This window comes from Lates calcarifer, linkage group LG12 (genome assembly GCF_001640805.2).
Source record: "Lates calcarifer isolate ASB-BC8 linkage group LG12, TLL_Latcal_v3, whole genome shotgun sequence".
NCBI classification, from domain to species: domain Eukaryota; kingdom Metazoa; phylum Chordata; class Actinopteri; family Centropomidae; genus Lates; species Lates calcarifer.
Genome location: NC_066844.1, coordinates 23,902,328 through 23,923,862, shown reverse-complemented (window position 1 = coordinate 23,923,862; position 21,535 = coordinate 23,902,328). Strand labels below are relative to the sequence as shown.

The following is a 21,535-nucleotide window of genomic DNA, read 5'->3' as shown; positions in this document are numbered from 1 at the left end:
CTGACTTGAAATTTGTATAGTAAAATACTTTCTGGGGAAATACGGGTTGTTCATTTTCATCATTTGTTCATAAGAGTAAGGGAGTGAACTGACAAGTCAAAAATTCTAGATATCTACAAATTTACCAGACATTTATTTAAAAAACAAAACAGTGTAAAAAAAAAAATAAAAAAAATCAACATTTGGTTAATTGGGCACATTAGCTCTGACAATTTTGATATCATCAATTGGACGATCTTGACCATTTGTCTCCACCATCCCGATCCGGTTCAGCACTCCCATCCCCTGGTATACTCTCCCAAAAATACTGTGCTTTCCATCCAACCACTGGGTGGGTCCAAGAGTGAGGAAGAACTGGCTTCCATTAGTGTCCGGTCCTGCATTGGCCATCGCTAGAATACCGGCACCTAACAGACACACAGTTACAATTTTGTCATTCACTATCAAACATCACATCACTCCCTCATTAAATACTTTTTCAGTAATTTAAAGTATCAGTAGCAGTATGTTGGGCCATTTTTTAACAAACTTCAAATCAAGAAATGTGTGAAGCAAACTGCAATGAACTGTGATTACCTGTGAATTTCAGTTCTGGGTTCAGTTCATCTTCAAACTGTTTACCAAATATGGAGGCACCACCCCGACCTGTTCAGAAAACAAAGATCCCAAAACTCCACGTTTACTCCAAAGTTGGGCAAGTGAACAAGACAAGACACAAGGGCTGAATCTTTTCATTACCGATTAATCTGGAGATGAATTACCATCTTGAGAAAGAGATTTTTCATGTTGTTAACAAAATAGAAATAAAATTTGTTTCAAGTACCCACTATAATTTCCCAAGATTATGTATTGGAATTGTTGTTGTTGTTTTATTCAATCAACAGTCAAAAACCCCCCAAAACATTAAGTTTAATCAGATGACAAAGAAATGCATCAACTCATCAATTTAAGAAGCTCTAATCAGTAAACGTCTGGATTTACGTGTGAAGCAAAAAAAAAATACTAAAATGATTTAGCAATTATCAAAATGGCTGCTGATTAATTCTCTGTTGTAGCTCTACAAAATGCGAATATGAACATGTCAGATCTTTTTTATGTTTTGAAATAGGTCATGTTTGAATAATGAACGTGTTTCTAGAACAACAGGATTACAGAGGTTATGTGAATGTGTATGTTGTGAACCCACCTGTCCCTGTAGGGTCTCCACCCTGCACCATGAAGTCCTTGATTATTCTGTGAAACTTTGTGTTGTTGTAGTAGCCTCTTCGGGACAGCTCTGCGAAGTTTTTGCAGGTCTTCGGTGCATGTCTCCAGTACAGCTCCACCACCACCGTCCCCATCCTGCAATACACAGTGAGTGTTAGTATCCAGCCTCTTTGAGCAGGCTCTGATGCTCTAGTTTTTAGTTAAGATATTTCAGGTGAAGTGGCTCAATGAAGAGATGCAAACAAAACCAGCACGCTAACAAAAACCAAAGCATGACATCAGAATTCGCAGATTTTGTTATATTCATACTTAGACGCCCTCCGACTGGGTGCAAAAGATGATCTATAGCCCTGAGAGAAACTCCGGCATTAGCTAAGTAAACCTTTATAAGCCCAGCATTAAGCTAACGGCTAACGTTACAGAAAGCTAGCCGAGTTAGCATTTAGAGCTCTACATAAAAACTCACGTCGTCTCCAAAGCCACTGTGGGCGGCTGCCAAGTGTCTGGAGGTATCCCTGACATTATTTCTCCAAACAGTAACCCTCAGTCGTCTCTTAGCAAAACTATTTGAACGAAGTTGTGCGTGATTTATCAGTGTAGCACATTCATTCAACACAAGTCATGGGGAGTTTCTTCCTCGGTGGTTGCCGCTTGTTTCCTTCTGCAGTGTTGTAGGAGGTCTGCGACACATGACTGCCCTCTGCTGGACAGGATCACATGTGATTATTGATTATTGAAAGTTTGCCTGATGTCATTTTTAAAGTATAATACATTCAGTTGCCAGTATATTAGGCACAGCTTGCTAAAGTGAACACTGTCAGATACCATGAAGGGGTCAGGTTTAGCAAGACAGCATAGCATACCCATATACATATTACAACTGATGTACTGTGTACCTTTTTTTTCTTTTTGTGGCAATTGTCATCTGTAAATTCTTCAGCCTGGAGCATTTCTAATCTTCTATCACTGCAAAGTAATTCTTAACTGGGTCCACAGGGTTAATTCGTATCACTTAGTGACCATGAGTCCCCGTGACAAGTAGAATTTCTCTGTAATTTGCTTAAGTTTCTAAGCACATGGCTTCTATTTACTCCAAACTCTGTTGCTGCTTTGGTAAATGTAACATGTCTCGTGGACATCAGATGATAGTATTAGCTGATGATACAGCTCTGTAATACTGCAGAATTTAATCAGCAGCAGGCAGGTAAACCTTTTTGGCTGCAGCACGTAACAAGACAATATAATTTGTCCAGCATTATCCAGTGTCACTATTTAATATAAATATTTTGAAGTTGGAATTTGGTCATTTTTATTTGCCAGTGACTGTGCAATGGGGAGATCAGGCACTGATATAAAATATATACCTTGAAAAATTATGGTTTTAAAACTAGAGAAAAGGAAACGTTTGTTCAAGCAATTATTTATGACACTAATCTGATGAGAGATAATTGGTTCACATAGCGTGTGAAGTAGAAAGTATGAGAAAGTAACTGATGTGAGCTCTTGGAGTGATGACAGATATACTGCAAACTATAGCGGTTTTTTGTTCTGTGATCAGTTGCCAAGTGGAGCCTGTTCAACAGGTAAAGTTCAGCTGAAACTGCTCAAGTAAAACTGTGAATAAAAACTCACAGGTGAAGGTATGAACACAGTAGAGGGGCATCGGGGAAAACAACCAAAGGGAAATAAGTGTGAAAATAGGAATTCTAGACACATGGGTAAGTAAGTCAAGGTTTATTTATATAGCTCTTCAAAACAAATGTGACCATCTCAGCAATTTAACTAAGAAACTGAGAAGACAAATAACTCAGTTAAACGTATATCAAAATCAAATCACCAGGTCAAAGCTCAGATTTACGTTCATCACTCTGTATGGTGATTTGTGTTCACCTGGTGCAGTTCATATTAAAAGCTGTGGGGGCAGCAACACGGATACAAGGCCTGTAAACTGCCGGATTTAGCTGTGGGTAGAAGAAGAAACTACTACTACTACTACTACTACTACTACTACTTCTTCTTCTTCTTCTTCTCCTGCTCCTTCTTCGACTCTTAACTTGCCCTCAGGCAGCACCGAGTTTCTCAACTTATCTGCGGTCAACAGCGAGGTACATGTCATTCATTTGTCATTTCCCCACTGTTGCTCACATATGGATTAGTTTAATTTGTTAGTTTGTTGTAGTCTGTCAAGAGGCTGTTGTTCTCTTTTTGCGTATTTAGTTTAAGTCTCCTCTAGGTTCAGTTTGGTTAGCTAGCTAGCTAAACCATGCTGCAGTCGGAAACGTTGTGTTTGGAGACTCTTCTTTAATGTTTAATGACTTACATATTTTATTTTGTTTAGACAGAAGTCTGACAGTTAATAGTTAATCATAGCCTGATCCCAAATCTGCAGTACTTTGCCAGAATGAAAGCATGTCAGATTCTTAATGAGATGGTGAATTTACAAAAAATAAAACTTAACAAGTGACCATTTACACTCTTTTCCCCACCTGTAAGATCGCCATTTGTTGAGATTGGTGAGTGTGCGTGTGTCTATCAACCATTTGCAAAAACAAGAATTACTCAAGATAAAGTGATATTGTCCATATTGACAGGTCGCTGATATGTAAATTGAAATACAATGTATGTGATCCAGTAATTTAGATTTTTGGTGTTAAATTGACTATAGTTATAGTAGACTTGTCTGCAACTAATGCCATATTCACTCCTGCCTAAACCCCCAAACAAAGATTCACAGTCAGTGTAGATTTGATTAAAGGCTGGCTCGTTTCACATGACTATGAATAAATCAAACATATTTTCATTATACAAATATTAATTTAGTAGGAGTAGCTAGAAGTTAGAGATAAGCTAGGAACAGGAAATTTCACAGTCCACAATGGGGGCGATTGTTCCCCTCCAAAGGTCTCCACCGATGAACTAAACAGTTTCTGGTTGAATGAGTTTGTCTTTGACGTGCTGGATTTCTTGGAGTGAATCTGTTTTACCACTCAGTCAGATTAGGTGTGTGTGCATCAGCCTCGCCTTTAATTAGATCTTTATTCATTTTGGAAGTTGGAACAAGAATCACTGCCTCCTTAACATCTTTATCCAGCGTGCAGCCCAGTCTGCAGGAGGCATCATTGTGTCACTTAGTTGGTTTGCTTGTTTATCTGGCAAACAAAGGAGAGGGATTATTGGGGATATCATGTCATGAGGTCAAAGTCAGGGTGAGTTTGCTATGGCTGAAATTCTGTGGTGTCATGACTCTGTTAAAACTTTAAATCGTATACATTTTACCAAGACACAAGCTAGCTGTAACTGCAAGCTTAATGTCACTTTGACAGATGCAGCAATTTCTGCATCCATACTGCCATGTGATTAATCAGATGAGGAGCCTAATCCAATTAGGATAGTAGCATGCCTGTTAGCACTCCTAAGCTTGCGGCCAGGTCAGGGTATTTTTGTGAGCAAGCTTCAAGGACGAAAAGGAGTAAAAGAGGTACAGCCGACATATTTCAGCTTTGACATTTAGCTTTGAGTTTGTGTTTGCATCATTCTTTTGTCTGAAACCAGAGTTGACACAGACTACAGCAAATGTTTGTCCAGAGGATTTTCAGCTGGTAACAAGTTCAACTTGTCTGTCTCATCTCAAGGTCCTGCACCATGTCTATTGTCAAGATCCACGCCCGAGAGATCTTTGATTCTCGTGGAAACCCCACTGTAGAGGTTGACCTCTACACTGACAAAGGTAGGTCTAAATGTACTGTACAGCCCCAACATTTGTGACCATGTAGGGCAGATACAAAAAGCCATTTTATTAATGTATGAATTTATTGTCCATATGTTTCAATAAAATTGATCTCACCAGTTATTATCCTAAGGGCATGGTTATTTATTCAACACGTCCATATTATATAACTGCTTATTTTACAGTGTTTTGATCAGTGTTTTCATTTAGTTTTTAGTAATTCTTATGTCTTCTCTCATGTACATTTCTTAGGTTTGTTTAGAGCCGCTGTACCAAGTGGAGCATCCACTGGAATCTACGAAGCCTTGGAGCTCCGGGACAATGACAAGTCTCGCTACCTTGGCAAAGGTTTGTACATCGTCTTTGTTTTCTTTTTAAAAAGAAAGAAACATTGCCTTTACAGTTGGAAGCAGAATTAAATTCAAAGGAAATAATTCCTTGTGTCATCTTTACTCTCTGTTCTCTCTCTTCCTCTTTGCCAGATGTGAAAGGGTTAGTGAGTTTCCATTGCCTGTCCTCTGTAATTAAAAATCATAATTTGTCCATTTGACAGTAAATTAATCAATTGCATTGTTATTCAATTACATAACAACTGATCATTGGGTGCTTTTGGGAATTGGCCAGATATGATGTGCATGTTGAATCGTCTGCGAAGCATGCATGTAAAGCATCGCTCTAGGATTGATGTTTAGCCTGTGGACTGGTTTTCTGTGAAATAAAACATGTTAAATGAGAGTACTGGAAAAGGTGTGAAACCAAAGATTGTTGCATGGTTGATAATGTGCGGACTTATGTATATAAGAATGAAGAGTTGCATGTGTTGCTAAATATGTGGTTTTAATATTTGTCTATCATGTAGTTAAAGAATGATCATAATACTCCTTCTGTCACAGGAGTCTCACAGGCTGTAGAACACATAAATTCATCTATTGCACCTGCACTCGTTGGACAAGTAAGGAAATTATCCTCGCCCTCTGTTTACTTTTATTTTGCAGATTTTGTAGTAATAAAGTTTCACCAAGTTTTCTTCACGTTTGTAAAGCCAATGAAAACATTCCCTAACTTGTCCCCCCCCCCACCTCTTCAGGATATATCTGTGGTTGAGCAAGAGAGAATCGACCAGATGATGATTGACATGGATGGCACAGAGAACAAATGTAAGTCACAGTAATCGTACCGTTGTGACCTGTAATTCAGTAATGACCATATACAGTGCAGTCGAGACTTTTTTAAATAGCTAGACAGTGACCTGCTGCTCATGATGCTCTGAGTAACTGAGTTGGAAAAAAATGTTCATGTCAGCCTCAAAGTTGGAATTCAGAGTCAGAGATGTTGGGAATTTTTAACAGTGACTGTATTTTCCACTCAGTGACAAGAACTACACGAGGTGTCAACAAACCTGCAGCAAAATGTCTGTCATGTCACTATGGCTGGAAGTTACATTTAAATAAAATCCAATATTAACCCTTATAGAATCAGCTAATTATAAAAGTAAAGTAAAAAATACAAGCTAGAAAGCAGAAGAATAGAGAACAAACACAAAAGTGGAAAATAATGTAGTTTGTATTTGATCTTACATGTTAATTATCTGCCCTAAGACCACAAAAAAATTCTAGCAGTAGGAGTAACCATCTTTGAATAATGTGTGAACAGAATAATAATAACGACATTGATGATATTGTGTGAATGTAACATTGCTCTGACCCTCGTTATGTAGCGTTTCTAGGGAGGTTTCATACATGTGCTGTGATGCAAGATGTTTCTGTGTCATTTGCAAATACTGTGTGCAGACTTTAAGTAAATTTTTTTTCTTTGACAGCCAAATTTGGAGCAAATGCCATCCTGGGTGTGTCTCTGGCCGTTTGCAAGGCTGGTGCAGCAGAGAAAGGAGTTCCCCTGTTTCGCCACATTGCTGACCTTGCAGGAAACCCTGAGGTTATCTTGCCTGTGCCAGTGAGTATCTGTGCTCCAAATGAAATGCATAAATCTGCCCCTTCCTTATTATTCAGTTCACCTTCCAACTTATTGTGAGCTCTCATCTCTCCCCCCTCCACCTCCACCAGGCCTTCAATGTCATCAACGGTGGCTCTCACGCTGGCAACAAGCTCGCCATGCAGGAGTTCATGATCCTGCCCATTGGCGCCAGCACCTTCAAAGAAGCCATGCGCATCGGAGCCGAAGTCTACCACAATCTTAAAAATGTCATCAAGAAGAAGTACGGACAGGATGCCACCAACGTGGGCGATGAAGGTGGATTTGCTCCAAACATCCTGGAAAACAAGGAAGGTAAACATCAGAGCCATTCCTCATTCGTCATCGTTTTCAGCTTTAACACACTTTTCCTGGTATGACCATTAAAATGCCTTCATCACAATGAAAACATTAATGTGCTGTAAAGTGCACAGCAACCAAAACTGCAGCCAAGTAAAAGTAATGTAAATACACCAAAAACCATCTTACTGTGATCACACATTGAGGAACCATAAAAATCATCACATCTTTGTAACTGCAGTAAATACAACCAAATGTTCACATTTTCTTTATTGTGAGACTGATGTTAGTGGTTGTGTTGGACTGTATTATATAAAGATAAATGTCATACAAAGGTACCTTTCATAGAACTATTGAACTGACTTGTACTACAGTAATGAGGGATGAGTGCAAACAACATCATCATTCACATATTTGTAATAGATTCTTTTCTTTTTCTTTTAACCCTGCAGCTCTGGAGTTAATCAAAGAGGCCATTGCCAAAGCAGGATATACAAATGAGGTTGTGATCGGCATGGATGTGGCAGCGTCTGAATTCTACAGGGACGGAAAATATGACCTGGACTTCAAGTCTCCCGATGACCCGAGCCGTTACATCACTCCTGACGAGCTGGCTGATCTCTACAAGAGCTTTGTGAAGGATTATCCAGGTAACCCTCTGACACTTTCTCTTTTTACACGTTATTTAGCACGAGAAGAGCAGGACACATTATGTAGTAATAATATCAGCAGCAACATAGTCTCACAAAGGTAAGGGATCTGGCTAGCTTTAATCTGTTCATCCCAGTATGTGCTGTTGTCAATTCTTGTTGACAACATCAAACACCTGTTTCATCCTTGGAAAGCTGTCAAGAACAGCAAGTTTTAAACAGACATGAAACAGAAGAGATAAAGGAAAGAACATTTGAAGGGAAAAAAGTTCAAAATCATCTCATTTCTGAAACAAGTAAAATCTAAAGAACTTTCTGAAATGTAGATGATGAAGATTTGTCCTGTCAAAGACAATTCTGAATTCCAAAAGGAGTTTAAATTCAAATTACAAAGATAGAGGTACCACTGCCTGATTTTAGAAGAGTATGTCAAGATGTATGGTGAGTATAATTCTGGTTTATTACAAGTTGGGTCTAACAGTCTGCTTGACAAGTTAACAGCTGAGTCCTGGAAACACAGCAACATCACATAACGGAGTCAGACAGAAAAGTAACACATGCAGTCATATGTTCATAAAGGTTTTGGACTAACCCTTAGATTTGTCAAACTGATGTGAAATTATAGAATTGTTATTAATTTGTCCATAAAACACGATCTTTATTTGGTAGTCTGTGTAGGGGGTAACAGGAAACACAAGAATAAAATGAGATATGAGGTGCAGCAAAGGTCCACAGCCAGGAATCAACCATTGGATGTTGCAGACATGTGGTATGTGCCTTAACCATTAGCCCACCGTTTTTAGTCATGGGGACCAATAGAAATGATGGATAAAACTATAAAAAAAACAGCAAGTTCTAATAAACCAGAATCCTTGGACTAAAACCTCTGATTGGTTCATTTAGGAATGGCTGCACTTTGACAGATCACAGCTGAATGTGATCACCAGTGTTTCAGTTTAAGCCATACTTATCATCAGATTAACTATTCATCATCTGTCATATTTTCTCTCAGTGGTTTCCATCGAGGATCCCTTTGACCAGGACGACTGGGCGGCCTGGACCAGCTTCACTGGAAGCACAGACATCCAGGTTGTTGGAGACGATCTGACGGTGACCAACCCCAACCGCATCAGCAAGGCTGTGGACGAGAAAGCCTGCAACTGTCTGCTGCTGAAAGTCAACCAGATTGGCACAGTTACTGAGTCCATGAGAGCGTAAGTCAACATCTGAAATGTACAGCAGTTAGTGTATGTACTGTAGGTACCAGAAGATGAAGAAGTGAAATGAAACGGCCATTTACTCAGATTATCAAGATTATCTGATTATCTAGAAGGAAGTTGATAACCTCTTTCCTCCACCTCCTCGCAGGTGTAAGATGGCGCAGGAGAATGGCTGGGGTGTGATGGTCAGCCATCGCTCTGGTGAAACTGAGGACACCTTCATTGCAGATTTGGTGGTCGGCTTATGCACTGGACAGGTAAATTTGGATAATTTAAAGATTTATTGTACGTGTGTCTTTTGAAAACATAATAAATTGCACATTTATCCCTTAGTATCTACATAGTCCTGCCTTCATGAAGCTTAGAATATTTTTTAACCGTATCCACTCATAGCAACAGTGTGTAGCCTTTTGATTAATGAAATAACCAAAACTCAGAGTAAAAGACAACTAGCAGAAATAGCTTAAATGCACCATTTTATTTATGACATCAGTATTACAATGACCTGACAAAGATAAATGGAGACATTGAATACCTTTTGTTTAAATCATTGCTTTAATTTTTTTCAGATTAAGACCGGCGCACCTTGTCGCTCTGAGCGTTTGGCCAAATACAATCAGATTCTCAGGTGAGTCATTCTTTGACAAATTGGGGACTTTTAGCACAATTTCATTTTTAAAACCATAAAATTCAACTACGCTTGTTGTAGTGTTTATTTTGTGAATAAACTCCACTACATGCTTGTGGTGTAATGATTAAATATTAAACAAATTGTTTCCCTCTGTTGTAGTTAGTGCATTGATTTCACTTCCATATCTTTAAACAGCTTTATATCTGTACTTAGCTCTCATCTTTTGTGGACCTCAATAATGCCAGAGTTAGGACTTTAAATTAAATCAATAACATATTAAAATACACAGAGGAAAAGAGCTACTGGCTGTTTAAAAATAAAAAGAAAGAGAGCAAGAGAGAGAAGAGAAAGAAAAAGAAAGGGTAAATTTGTGAGCGGGAACTAACTTTGAATCTTTCCTTTACTGTAGAATTGAAGAGGAGTTGGGAGACAAGGCTCGTTTTGCTGGAAAAAACTTCAGAAAACCATTGATAGAGTAAATGTTCTTCACATTTACATGGGTTTGCACAAATGCACAACACATTGGATACTGGTGGAAAACAATCAAGCAAAATAACTAATGTAGACCTGTTCACATACTGACTGTGGTAATGAATTCATAGAGCGAATATACTGTAGTTACTGAAACTTTACAATCAAGTCTTCAACTGTATTCTGTCTTGTTTTTTAATGTGGAGTAAAAAATAGATCTGATTAGAACTTGAGAAATATTTATTTACAGCACTTACTAATTGTAATCACAAAAGTTGCACTCAGGAGACACGATGAATAAAAAAAATTCTTAGTGACATAATCTGTTGTGATTATTTTGTATTATTTTGCTGTGGTGTTAGTGGTTGGTTTTTTGGGGGGGTTAAATGAGATGTGATTTTAAATAGATACTGTATGTGATGGAGTGAAACATTCTGCCCGTGACCTGTGGAGCCATTTATTCACCCTAAACATGGAAAAAGATCCCAATCTGCCAATGTGTAAACTGTTTATAGAGATATTTCTCAATGTATACAGTGTCTTCAAAAAGTATTCAGACCTCCTTCACTTTTTGCTCTAATGTGTTGTAGATTTCATTTTAAATTCATTCATCAATCTCCTCAATAAGTCAATAGCCCATAATGACAAAGTGAAATCCTGCTTTTGTTTTTTTGTTTTTTTTGTATATTTACAGGGATTACAGTAGTATTCACAAACCACTTGGAAACTCAAACTTGGACCAAAAGTGGCCACTGATTAGAAATAATGTCTCAAAATCCAAAATGAAACAGGAGATGTGAATTTTGTGTCATAATATAACTCTGCTATTGCAAAGCTTATTATATTCTCAGTTTATTCATTTATGTGTTCCTTCTCTGTTTGTTTTAAATCTAATTTCTGCAAGTGCAATTGCAGGAAATGAGTGAATCAAAAAGAAAAAAGTATAATAATAAAAATATGTATCGTTATTATTATGATTATGATGATGATTATTATTATTATTATTCCACCTGAGTTATTTATTGAGATTATTATTGTTGTTAGCATTCAGTTGCATCAGCATATTTATTCATTATTGAAACATGTACATACATACACATACATGTAATCATAAACCATTATTGGTTGTGTGCGAAATCACAGCGCATATATATATAATATATATTTTTATCACCAGTGTAAAACACAACATAAAACACTCAGTTAAAACAGGTTTTATATATATATATATATATATATATATATATATATATATATATATATATATATATATATATATATGTTTTACACTGGTGATAAATAGCGGCCGTCAGATGTGTGTTTGTGTCGGTGGTAGGTTAATGTAATGGTTTACATAATGCTGTTGATGAACCACAGCGGTACACACACACACACACACTGTGCCGTGTTGTTTGATTCATGGACGCCTGTGCAGCAGCAGCTGGTGATGAGCAGCTCTGCTGCTGCTGATCCGCGGCACATGCTCAGTTATGTACACCCAGACAACTTTGAAGGCTTAGCTGTGGCTGCTGAGGTCATTGCACTAGGAAAAAAAAACTAGACTGACTCCCTCCACTACACCGCCTCCATTTTGAATAGCCATGTAATAGGGGATTCGCATAGTTTGTGTGTGTATCGCCCACTGCGCTGCGTAGTGTCAACAAGCCACATCCAAACATCCTTCGACATGGATGACCTGTTCAGTCCGCGGAGGTAACTTGATTAACTTACCGCTTGCTTTTGTGTTTTAGTTAGGTATGCATTAAATGTTTCTTTTAGTGTTTTGCAGCGTTACTTTGAAAGCCGTTTGTGTGAAATAGTCGGAGTGTCAGTGGTCACGAAGTTCGTGTCTGGCTAACAAGCTAGCCAAATAACAGCGTACTGTTACTGTCTCGTTAGCAGCTAACAGCTCCTCTTGGAAAATGGTTTTGTGGTCGATTTGATGTCGCCAACGGCAATTTGTGCAGCTTTTATTTTTAATAATGCCAGTATAGCAGATTAACCGTATGCATCGGTAAATAAATGGGTCGCTGTCGCTACATGTATGTATGTCAACGACATGTTGTGCATGCTAACATCGTTATTTATCACTGATTGCATATTTTAGCCAAGATTAACTACGTGAAGCAGTCATCCAGCCACTGTCAACCTGTTAGGAGCTCCTAAGTAGCACACACTGTTCTCGTAATGGTGACCGTAAAAATTAGCAGCTCATGTATGATTGATTGACAGTCATTTGCGGAGGCTAGCGTCGGATTTCATTCATGTAATATAAGGAAACGTCGGAGGTCGCAGCTGAGATTGGTTCATGGTGATGGAGGGGCGGGATGTTCAGCTGCTGAAATCAGTGTGCAGTGGGAGGAAAGCTGCTCTGACAACAGCCAACCCATATTCATATCGATCAGTCTGTGTGCAGACTGTACAGCGATAATCACCCAGTAATTGACAGGTAATATGTAGCTGGCTGATTTCCAACTATGTGAACACAGTTCACTCCGCTTTTCTTTGACGTTTAACACTTTGCCTGTGCAGGTAATGTTATTGGAGATACTGAAATTTAATGCACATGATAGACTTATTTTATTTTATTTTTTAACTCAGATTATTTTCCTTTTTTCCCCCCAGGAGCCTCAACAGCACACAGGGTGAGATAAGAGTAGGGCCAAGTCATCAGGTAAACCCTGTTACAATTTAAAGATGATTTACATCATATTCAAATAAAATTAGATATTGAAATATTGAATGCATTTCTGTATTCAAAAATCACACTTTATTGATGTATTTTGGTAAAGAAATATTTTGAAAATCTCGAATTTTGCAGAAAGACTTGTTGAAGAAATGTGTGTACCTGCTTTTTCTTGTCTGCTCAGGGTACGGCTACAACTACCCACTTTAATCTGAAGATTATTGTCTTGATTAATCGATTATTTATTAGTCCATAAAATGTGAGAAAATAGTGAAAGATGGCTGTAATAATAGGTGAAGTCATCATATATTGTTTCATGCAGTCCCAAAGACATTCAGTTTAAACCTTGTTTGACAAAGAAGAGCAGCAAATTGTCACAATTAAACGATTATTTTATAATTGAGATAGTTGCAGATTAATTTTCTGTCAGTTGACTGATTAATTGACTAACTGTTGCAGCTCTGCTTTAATATTTTCATGTCATACAGATGGTATGCATTTCTGTCAAAGGCAAAATGTGTTAAATTTGAGAATATATTAAAAAATCTGTGTAACAGATGGTACTATTACCAAACACCAGCAAAACCTGTTTCATTATAACAAAATATTTTATCCATTAGATGCTATAACACATGTATATGTTTTTTATGTAGACAGCTATATCATTCTTGAAGCTTAAGTAATTGTTTTGCAGCATCTTATAAAGGTCTTTTGAGCAAATAAGCACCTAGATTTTTGTTGTGTAATTGCACCCTATCAAATATAAATGTTGACAGGGCACACAGTTGCTGTCCTCTGAGGAAGTGTAAGTGTTTACTAGCTCCCGTCTCTTCTCTGGTTTCACTGCAGGCTAAGCTCCCAGAGCTGCAGCCACGGCCTGCTCCTGGTTTACAGACTCAGACAGAGAGTGAGGAGCTCATGTGGACGCCTGGGGTCAATGACTGTGACCTCCTCATGTACCTCAGAGCTGCAAGGTAAGTGTCTGCACTTTATAGCTTTTCATAAGCTTTGTCAGTCTTAAGCCGTTTAGAAGGCTTTGCAATAGTGGACAAAAATATTTTTTGTTAATATCAAATTAATTTATGATTAGCTGTTATAATTTATCTACAACAATATGACTGCTTTCTGTATTAGCTTGATTTCTTAAATGTCAAATTAGCGAAAAACAACAAGGGATTCAGAGCAACGTGGTTAACACTGCTAGTTTTCTGATGGAGGATCCAGGGCCTGTATTGTTAAGCATTTTAACTCACGTCAGAACTGTGTTTTGTTTATTTTCCAAGGAGCATGGCGGCGTTTGCAGGGATGTGTGATGGTGGATCCACAGAGGATGGATGTTTAGCAGCCTCCCGTGATGACACCACACTCAACGCTCTCAACATGGTGTGGAGCACGACTTGAATAAATATGCATAATTTTCCAGTTAATTCAAAGAACAACAATATTATGTATATTGCAAATTTACAAACACCCAGGTTGTTTTTTTCTCAATTCTAGCTTCATGCAAGTCATTATGATGCAGCAAAAGCTCTCCAGCGTCTGGTTAAGAAGCCTCTGCCAAAGCTTATTGAGAAATGCTGGTCGGAGGGTGATGTGGTGAGACGCCTTTTGCTTGTAACACAGCACTGAAGGTCAGTGCTGATAGTTTGTTTGTCCTTAACAAAGTTTGTGCAGGGAGATAAAATTCTCGGTAATTAAACCGGTGGGAAGCAAAACAAATCCAATATCAGTTCATGCAAACATCCAGTAAAATAGGGTTTTAAACCAGTAGTTAAACCAGAACTTTCAGTATAATGATAATGTCAGACATATGTTTGATAAATGCTACTATACACAGTATCATAGGATTAACATTATCTGTATGGGAGCTTTTTGTTTTGCAATGTAATATTTAATTATATCCACATCTCTCCCTCCCTTTTCTCTACAGAAACATTTCATCAAAGGCCTGAGACAATATGGAAAAAATTTCTTCCGCATCCGTAAAGACTTTCTACCCAGCAAAAAGACTGTAATTAAGCACAGTTTTTTGCATACATACCAGTTTGTAATGCATACAGTGCTTAATGATTTCCATAGCCTTGATCAGAGGCATAACTCATATTATCCCTTAAAGTCTGTGTGTTTTATCATCACAGGGAGAGCTGATCACTTTCTATTACCACTGGAAGAAAACTCCTGAGGCTGCGGGAACAAGAGCTTATCGACAGCAACGCCGACAGCCGTCCTCCCGCAAGGCGAAGACTCGCTCTGCAGCAGCTACGGTGAACACCCCATCGCGAAATTATTCAGGTGAGCACTTCTTAATGTTCCTGCTGTTGCCACTCAATGGGGGAGTAGTTGTGCGATCAAGAGATGCATTGGACTTAGTCTTCCATCTTTTTTCATTTGCAGTGGATGTGAGTTCTGCCAGCGAGGATGATCTTGATAGTGAAGACAGTGAACAGGATATCAAGAGCTGCAGCCACTGTGGCACAACAAGTGAGTACAAGTCTGTATTTGTGATTTATCAGATTGGGGAGTGTTGAAAATATTACGTAATACCTACTTTCCAATTAAATCTCTTCAGACGGTTTGTGAAACTTGTTTCTAAAGCCATTGTTCTCTTAACAGGTTCTAAAGATTGGCACCAAGGAAGAAGAGATAATCCTTTGCTGTGCACAACTTGTCGCACTTATGAAAACAAACATGGATGTCTGCCGCCAGCTTCAAAATCTGCAGGCGCTCCATTCATGTTTAAACCTGTAAAAGAGGAAGAAGAGGTGAACAGCAAGCATGGCATGAGGACACGGCGAAGCAGAGCACCTGTAAGTCTGAGGCTGGCAGATCAGTCATACTATCATCTTTATTGCTAGTAATGATAAATGCCATGTTGTAGTCCAAGAGTCAGATTTCAAAATGTTTCTGCTGGGAAAAAATCTTTTACATTATGGAAAACATGTTTTTCTTGCCTGCATTTTAACAGTATCAACCTGTGACTATTTTTTTAAAGCAGCTGTCATCTTTACGGAGCGGCCACAGGAGGCTCACAGGCTCTCCCACCAGTGAGGATCAGCAGTCCAGTAACCAGCCTTCCCCGAGCGGAGTGACTTCTAGCTCTCTGAGATCGTCCTCCACAGACAATAAGAATGAATCCACCAAGAGGACAAACAAGGTACACATGATCTGCACATTTAATTTACATAAACATAGACCTACGTGTATGACGTCATCTCTTCAGACCAGTTTGATCATTGTGCACGTGTGTCCAGTTACAGAGGCTGTTTGTTTGCAGTTATTTGCACAGTGGGATTGAAGATACTAGAAATAGAGATTGGCGGCTTTTTGATTTCACTGCTTCAGAGACGGATGCGGCTGAACTGGTTCCAACAGCCTCACAGCAACCTGACAAATATTTCATTACAGGGTGTACAGTTTTGTGGGCTGGAGTCACTTTGTAGTTGCGCATTACAGTTATGGAACAGTATTGTCACTACAGTAAACAAGGTTTTTTAATTCTCATTTTGGACTGTTTGGAGACTTTCAGTCAGTACAGCTGTACATTTATTTTGTGGTGCTGTAGACAGGAAAGGTTTTAAAATTCACATTAAGCTTTTGAGGAATTCTTCAAGGAATTCACCAAACTGATGAAAGTTAAGTTAGTTTATGTACCGTTTATGTAGTTGACCTAAACAGTGTGTCGCTGACGTTTTTGTCTGTCATCATCATTGTCTTCTGTCAATAATTAACACCACTGTGTAAATGTCATGCTGTGCCCACAGAAGATCAAAGAGGAAGTAATGTCACCAAAGACAACAAAACGTGTACGAGAGAGTCCTGCTCAGGAGCCTGAAAAAGTTACACCTAAGAGGCCGAAGACACAGGTGAGAGGGAACAATTAATGTCAGATATTAGTTGGATATAAATGTCTCAAAAAGTATCATTTGTGACAAAGCCTCAAAGCCAGCAAAGACTCTAAACTTCCTGTGTTGCAAACAAGCTCTTTTGTAGTGAAATCCATCCATTTCTATATTATAATAACATTGGTCAGCATGAATTGGACACAACATGATCCCAATTTCTTTGTTCCCCCAGGATCCACAGGGCTCCCGGTCAGAGGGAGAGGCCGAGGTAGAGGAGGAAAGCTCTTCAGAAAGCCGCAGCGCTCAGGATGACGGCAGCAGTGACACCAAAGACATTGATCAGGACAACCGCAGCTCCTCTCCCAGCATTCCCAGCCCTCAACAGGGCAATGAGAGCGACTCCGACTCATCTGCCCAGCCGAATGGCGTCCCATCAGAACCAGTCGCCCCTGCTGCCGTGTTGGCCGACACGCCGGTTCCACAGGCCCTCCCCTCTCAGGGTCCCACCATCACTCCTCAGCCACTGCAAAGCACTCCCTCTGCTGATCCCGCTCAGAGCCCCCCTCCTCCTTCTCCAGACCCCCCTCAGCCGGCAGCCGGTCAGTCATCTGCTACGGCGGGTCCAAACAGCCGACCACAGTCAGCTTCTCTCTCACTCTGTGGACCACCTCCTCTGCCATCAGCACTGGGTCAGGACCCCCCTCTTTTTCCAGCATTTCAGGTCCCACCTGCTCTCAGCTCTGCGCAGCCTCTGCAGTCACATGGCCCGTTGCCTCAGGCCCCCCAGCGACCCCCACCCTTCTTTAGGGAGTCGCAGCTCCCTCAGCCTCCTCTGTCTGGCCCGCAAATCAAGCCTCCTCCCACCACCCCAATTCCACCCTCACACAAACAGCTGCCACACCAGTCTGCTACACCTTTCCCCCAGATGCCCTCCAATCTCCCCCCTCCACCTGCTCTGAAGCCCCTCAATTCTCTGCCCAACCAACATCCTCCAGGTGCTCCACCTCCTCCTCTTCAGCTCATGCCGCAGCCTTTGCCGATGCAGTCACTTCCAACCCAGCTTCCAGTGATCTCTCAGGTGCAGACACACCCTGGAAAAAGCATGACTTCCTCTCACCCACCGGCTGCAGCCTCACACCCTCTCACCTCCGTAACATCCTCTGCTATTGGCCCCGTCCCAAGCCTCCAGCCATCTTTCACGCCTCTTCCTCTGAGACCCACGCCGAGCAGCACTGCAGGGGGATCACATGTTCAGATTAAGGAAGAGCCACTGGATGAGATGGAAGAGGCTGAGAGTCCACCGCCTCCACCTAGGAGCCCCTCGCCAGAGCCCACCGTTGTTAACATTGCAAGCCACGCCAGCCAGTCTGCACGGTATAACTGAAGACATTGTTTCCTAGGAACTGCCCTTTGTTTTGACATTTGTGTGTACTGCTGTGAAAGCAGATATCCCACATTGCTGGAGAACAGATCACTTTCTTTGCTTGAAAATGATTCTATTCCTGACATTTTATTCAGCAAAATGACCTGAGAACCACACATTATTTTAATATTTGGATTTTAAACATTAAATTGCTCAGTCTAACCTAGTCTCAGTCTAAATGCAACTACCTATAAGCTCCCCAGCCTTCCTGTTGTGATTTTGAGTGAATGAGGTTTATGAGTCATACTAATAAATGCACACCTGTTTTGTCTTTAAGGTTTATCAAATACTTGGATCGTGGTTACAACTCCTGCGCGAGAACGGACTTGTTCTTCACTCCACTTTCTTCCTCCAAACTGGCCAAGAAAAGGGAGGAGGCGGTGGAGAAGTCGAGGAGAGAGGCTGAACTCAGTGCTCGGCAAGAGCGTGAGAGGGAGAAAGACAGAGAGCGAGAGCGGGAGAGGGAGGCAGACAGAAACGCAGTGAGTGCAACATTCCTTTCATTCCCATTTTTCAAGCACCTTCTCTGTCACACTGTGAGTGATCTCACATGCTGTCTTTGCAGAGAGCCTCAAGCTCCTCCCATGACAGTCGCATGAGTGAGGCCCAGATGTCAGCCCAAGGCCACGGACGCCCCTCCTTCGAGCAGCCGCCCACCACAGTGGCTGCCGTGCCCCCCTACATTGGCCCCGATACACCCGCCCTGCGCACCCTGAGTGAATATGCCCGACCTCACGTCATGTCCCCCACCAACCGCAACCATCCTTTCTACGTGTCCCTGAGCCCCGGTGACCCCTTGCTGGCCTACCACATGCCCGGCCTGTACAGTGCTGAGCCCAGCCTGAGAGAGCGTGAGCTGAGGAACCTCAGAGAGAGAGAGCTCCGTGAGAGGATGAAGCCTGGCTTCGAGGTCAAACCCCCAGACCTGGAAACCTTACACCCCTCGGCCAACCCCATGGAGCACTTTGCCAGACACGGCGCACTTGCTCTTCCCCACATACCGGGGCCTCCCCATCCCTTTGCACCCTTCCATCCTGGGCTCAACCATCTGGAGCGGGAGAGGATGGCGCTGGCAGGACCTCAGCTGCGCCCGGAGCTGAGTTATGCTGAGCGACTCACTGCAGAGCGGCTTCACGCGGAAAGGATGGCCTCCGTGGCGACCGACCCTGCTGCCAGGCTGCAGATGCTCAATGTGACGCCGCATCATCACCAGCACTCTCACATTCACTCTCACCTCCACCTGCACCAACAGGACCCCCTCAGTCAAGGTGAGGTTGGATGCATTTCCAGAAGTTAATTAGTCAGCAGTAATACATCTTGTGGAGGGAAGTTGACGTGTATTCATTTTATGTCTTGTTTCTTCACACAGGTTCAAGCCCTCATCCTCTGGTGGACCCTCTGACAACAGGACCACGTTTGGCTCGATTCCCCTTCCCTGCTGGCCCGATCCCCAACCCTTTACTCAGCGATCTTCCTCATGATCATGAGATGCTGCGCCACCCATTGTTTGGTGTGTAATCCTAACATACTCACGGCTCACAATTTGAAGCGGTTAAAGAGTCCAGCTTTCCTAACATGTTTTTTTTTTTGTGCCTTCTGCAGGAGCTGCATACCCAAGAGAGCTGCAGGGCCCGATTCCTCAGATGTCTGCTGCTCACCAGCTCCAAGCCATGCATGCTCAGTCTGCTGAGCTGCAGAGGATGGCTTTGGAGCAGCAGTGGCTGCATGGGCATCACCTGCATGGAGGCCCTCTGCCAAGTCAGGAAGATTACTACAGGTGAGGTCTTTGAATCTTGGAGGCAGTCCCTTTAGGTTGTGGAATAAGTCTGTAAAAAAAAGAAATCCAGTGTTCTCAGTCTAGTGCTCAATAGTAATAATGCAACACCCATTTTTCAAAACTTAATTTCCAGGAAAAAATATTATTTTCTGTGCAAGCCAGTACAGTTAAATTTGTATTTAAAATCCTTACCTGATCAGAGAACAGCTGATGCTGTTTCTTACCTCCAGGGTAATGAAATACACCTACAACAAATTAATTAATTAATATTATACAAAAAAACATTTTAAGTGTGATCTTCTCATATTTATTCTTCAATTTTCTATTCTAAAATTGGCAGTTGCTGGCAGTGCTGTGCCCTCCCGCCGATCACATTGTTACTGGCACTCTGTGGTATTTGTTTATTGTGTGGTCACTCCACTATGGAGCCAAATTGACGAGCCTTAGTTACACTCTGGTAAAAACTGTGTGAAAACCAACTGTGCAATATATTTACTCTTTTTTTTTTTTTTTGTTTTCCAAAGCCGTCTGAAGAAAGAAGGTGACAAGCCATCTTGAGTGTCAGGTGGTGCATGCCCTGAAACGCTACACTTATACCCAATAGAATACTGTGTACCTGTAAGAGACTGTAAGAGAATATTTGTGTGTCAGTTTTTTCTGTTTTAATATATTTTAGAAAATACTTTGTGGATCTTTATGTGCATTCCTCGTCCAGCACTTAATGGGACTGTCAAAGTCCGTCTGAGATTTTCATATCACTTAAGACTTTATACTAGTTTTATTATCAAAATAATGAACTATCTCACTTATTCATGTGAGATTTAAAGTGACAGATTTTCTCTAACAAACTGTAAAACTGTTTGATATGCAGTGATTTAAATTTGCTAAAATACAGCTCTTATAAAGGATATGAAAACAGACTGACTTTGGTGTTAAGTTTAAATATCCCTATGATGATTTCTAAATGATTTCCTTGTACAGAATGACATTTAAATCAGTGTTTGAATGATTGTAATGACCTAGCATGACTTCAGTCCTCAGTTTTCACCAAACTTAGAGTAGCAAGTTGCATTGTGGTGTTTAGACTCTGAAAGTATAGTAGAGGTTGGTTTTACTTTTAAATCTGCTAAATATTTGTCTAAATCCTAAAGTTTTATATATCAAGATATCTTTTCACAGTATAACCGAAGCTTTTATTCGCTCATTTTTTGAGATTGTAAATATTACATGTTCACAATATTCTATATGAATGAGTACTATTGATATAGCAGTAGATGTGAACACCTGACCCCGATTCAGCACGATAGCAGTAAATCATAAGCTAAAAACAGTATATAGTATTATAAGTGAGGTAATTATTAATTGGACCATGATCTGTTACTACAGACAGAAAGTTTTATTAGAACAGCGTATTTACTTCATTTTGATGAAAATAACTAAATTGGAGAAACTAAATCTTTGACAATTTAATGGAATTTTAAAGAAGAACTGCCTTTAAATTCAGTATTTATGTGATATCATAAGAAAGTGTATCCATTGCATATTTATTTCAATAAATATTTCTGCAGTGACACCTCATTTTCTTTGCAGATGGAGTTCCTCTGTACACAGAAAAAAACATACTTAGAGTT

General features: G+C 40.4%; 3 protein-coding genes across 4 annotated transcripts; 2 read left to right on the top strand and 1 right to left on the bottom strand.

The window, feature by feature from the left end:
* Positions 1–114: 114 nt before the first annotated feature.
* Positions 115–1,867, bottom strand: ppil1 (peptidylprolyl isomerase (cyclophilin)-like 1). The gene is made up of 4 exons (XM_018685808.2): positions 1,673–1,867; positions 1,187–1,341; positions 577–645; positions 115–407 (listed from the first exon to the last, which is right to left on the bottom strand). Exons 1-4 carry the CDS (start codon positions 1,726–1,728, stop codon positions 187–189), a joined length of 501 nt encoding a protein of 166 aa, XP_018541324.1. The 5' UTR covers positions 1,729–1,867; the 3' UTR covers positions 115–186.
* Positions 1,868–3,185: 1,318 nt separating this feature from the next.
* Positions 3,186–10,498, top strand: eno1b (enolase 1b, (alpha)). Its single transcript, XM_018685776.2, has 12 exons — positions 3,186–3,311; positions 4,839–4,933; positions 5,186–5,281; positions 5,827–5,885; positions 6,021–6,090; positions 6,753–6,886; positions 6,997–7,219; positions 7,657–7,854; positions 8,867–9,068; positions 9,223–9,331; positions 9,644–9,702; positions 10,115–10,498. Exons 2-12 carry the CDS (start codon positions 4,849–4,851, stop codon positions 10,182–10,184), a joined length of 1,305 nt encoding a protein of 434 aa, XP_018541292.1. The 5' UTR covers positions 3,186–3,311; positions 4,839–4,848; the 3' UTR covers positions 10,185–10,498.
* A 1,134-nt stretch (positions 10,499–11,632) lies between these two features.
* Positions 11,633–21,482, top strand: rereb (arginine-glutamic acid dipeptide (RE) repeats b). Of its 2 annotated transcripts, none has more exons than XM_018685780.2 (17): positions 11,633–11,889; positions 12,802–12,850; positions 13,712–13,836; positions 14,146–14,245; positions 14,360–14,458; positions 14,793–14,873; positions 15,001–15,154; positions 15,257–15,343; positions 15,476–15,669; positions 15,858–16,016; positions 16,624–16,725; positions 16,937–18,078; positions 18,405–18,609; positions 18,693–19,395; positions 19,497–19,637; positions 19,730–19,904; positions 20,429–21,482. In XM_018685780.2, the coding sequence occupies exons 1-17, from the start codon at positions 11,864–11,866 to the stop codon at positions 20,460–20,462; spliced, it is 3,576 nt and encodes a 1,191-aa protein (XP_018541296.1). In that variant the 5' UTR covers positions 11,633–11,863; the 3' UTR covers positions 20,463–21,482. The 2 variants fall into 2 exon arrangements, with proteins under 2 accessions (XP_018541296.1, XP_018541295.1); XM_018685779.2 differs by having other exon boundaries at positions 11,634–11,889; positions 15,855–16,016.
* The last annotated feature ends 53 nt before the right edge of the window (positions 21,483–21,535 follow it).

Excerpts from the sequence above, each read along its gene's own strand:
- ppil1 (XM_018685808.2), bottom strand. The coding sequence starts at position 1,728 with ATGTCAGGGATACCTCCAGACACTTGGCAGCCGCCCACAGTGGCTTTG. Across the intron at positions 646-1,186 it reads TGGAGACCCTACAGGGACAG|GTCGGGGTGGTGCCTCCATA; the intron begins GTGGGTTCACAA and ends TTTTCTGAACAG. Across the intron at positions 408-576 it reads CCCAGAACTGAAATTCACAG|GTGCCGGTATTCTAGCGATG; the intron begins GTAATCACAGTT and ends TGTGTCTGTTAG.
- eno1b (XM_018685776.2), top strand. The coding sequence starts at position 4,849 with ATGTCTATTGTCAAGATCCACGCCCGAGAGATCTTTGATTCTCGTGGA. Across the intron at positions 6,091-6,752 it reads GGATGGCACAGAGAACAAAT|CCAAATTTGGAGCAAATGCC; the intron begins GTAAGTCACAGT and ends TTTCTTTGACAG. Across the intron at positions 7,855-8,866 it reads CTTTGTGAAGGATTATCCAG|TGGTTTCCATCGAGGATCCC; the intron begins GTAACCCTCTGA and ends ATTTTCTCTCAG.
- rereb (XM_018685779.2), top strand. The coding sequence starts at position 11,864 with ATGGATGACCTGTTCAGTCCGCGGAG. Across the intron at positions 14,246-14,359 it reads CACTCAACGCTCTCAACATG|CTTCATGCAAGTCATTATGA; the intron begins GTGTGGAGCACG and ends TCTCAATTCTAG. Across the intron at positions 14,874-15,000 it reads TTCTACCCAGCAAAAAGACT|GGAGAGCTGATCACTTTCTA; the intron begins GTAATTAAGCAC and ends TTATCATCACAG.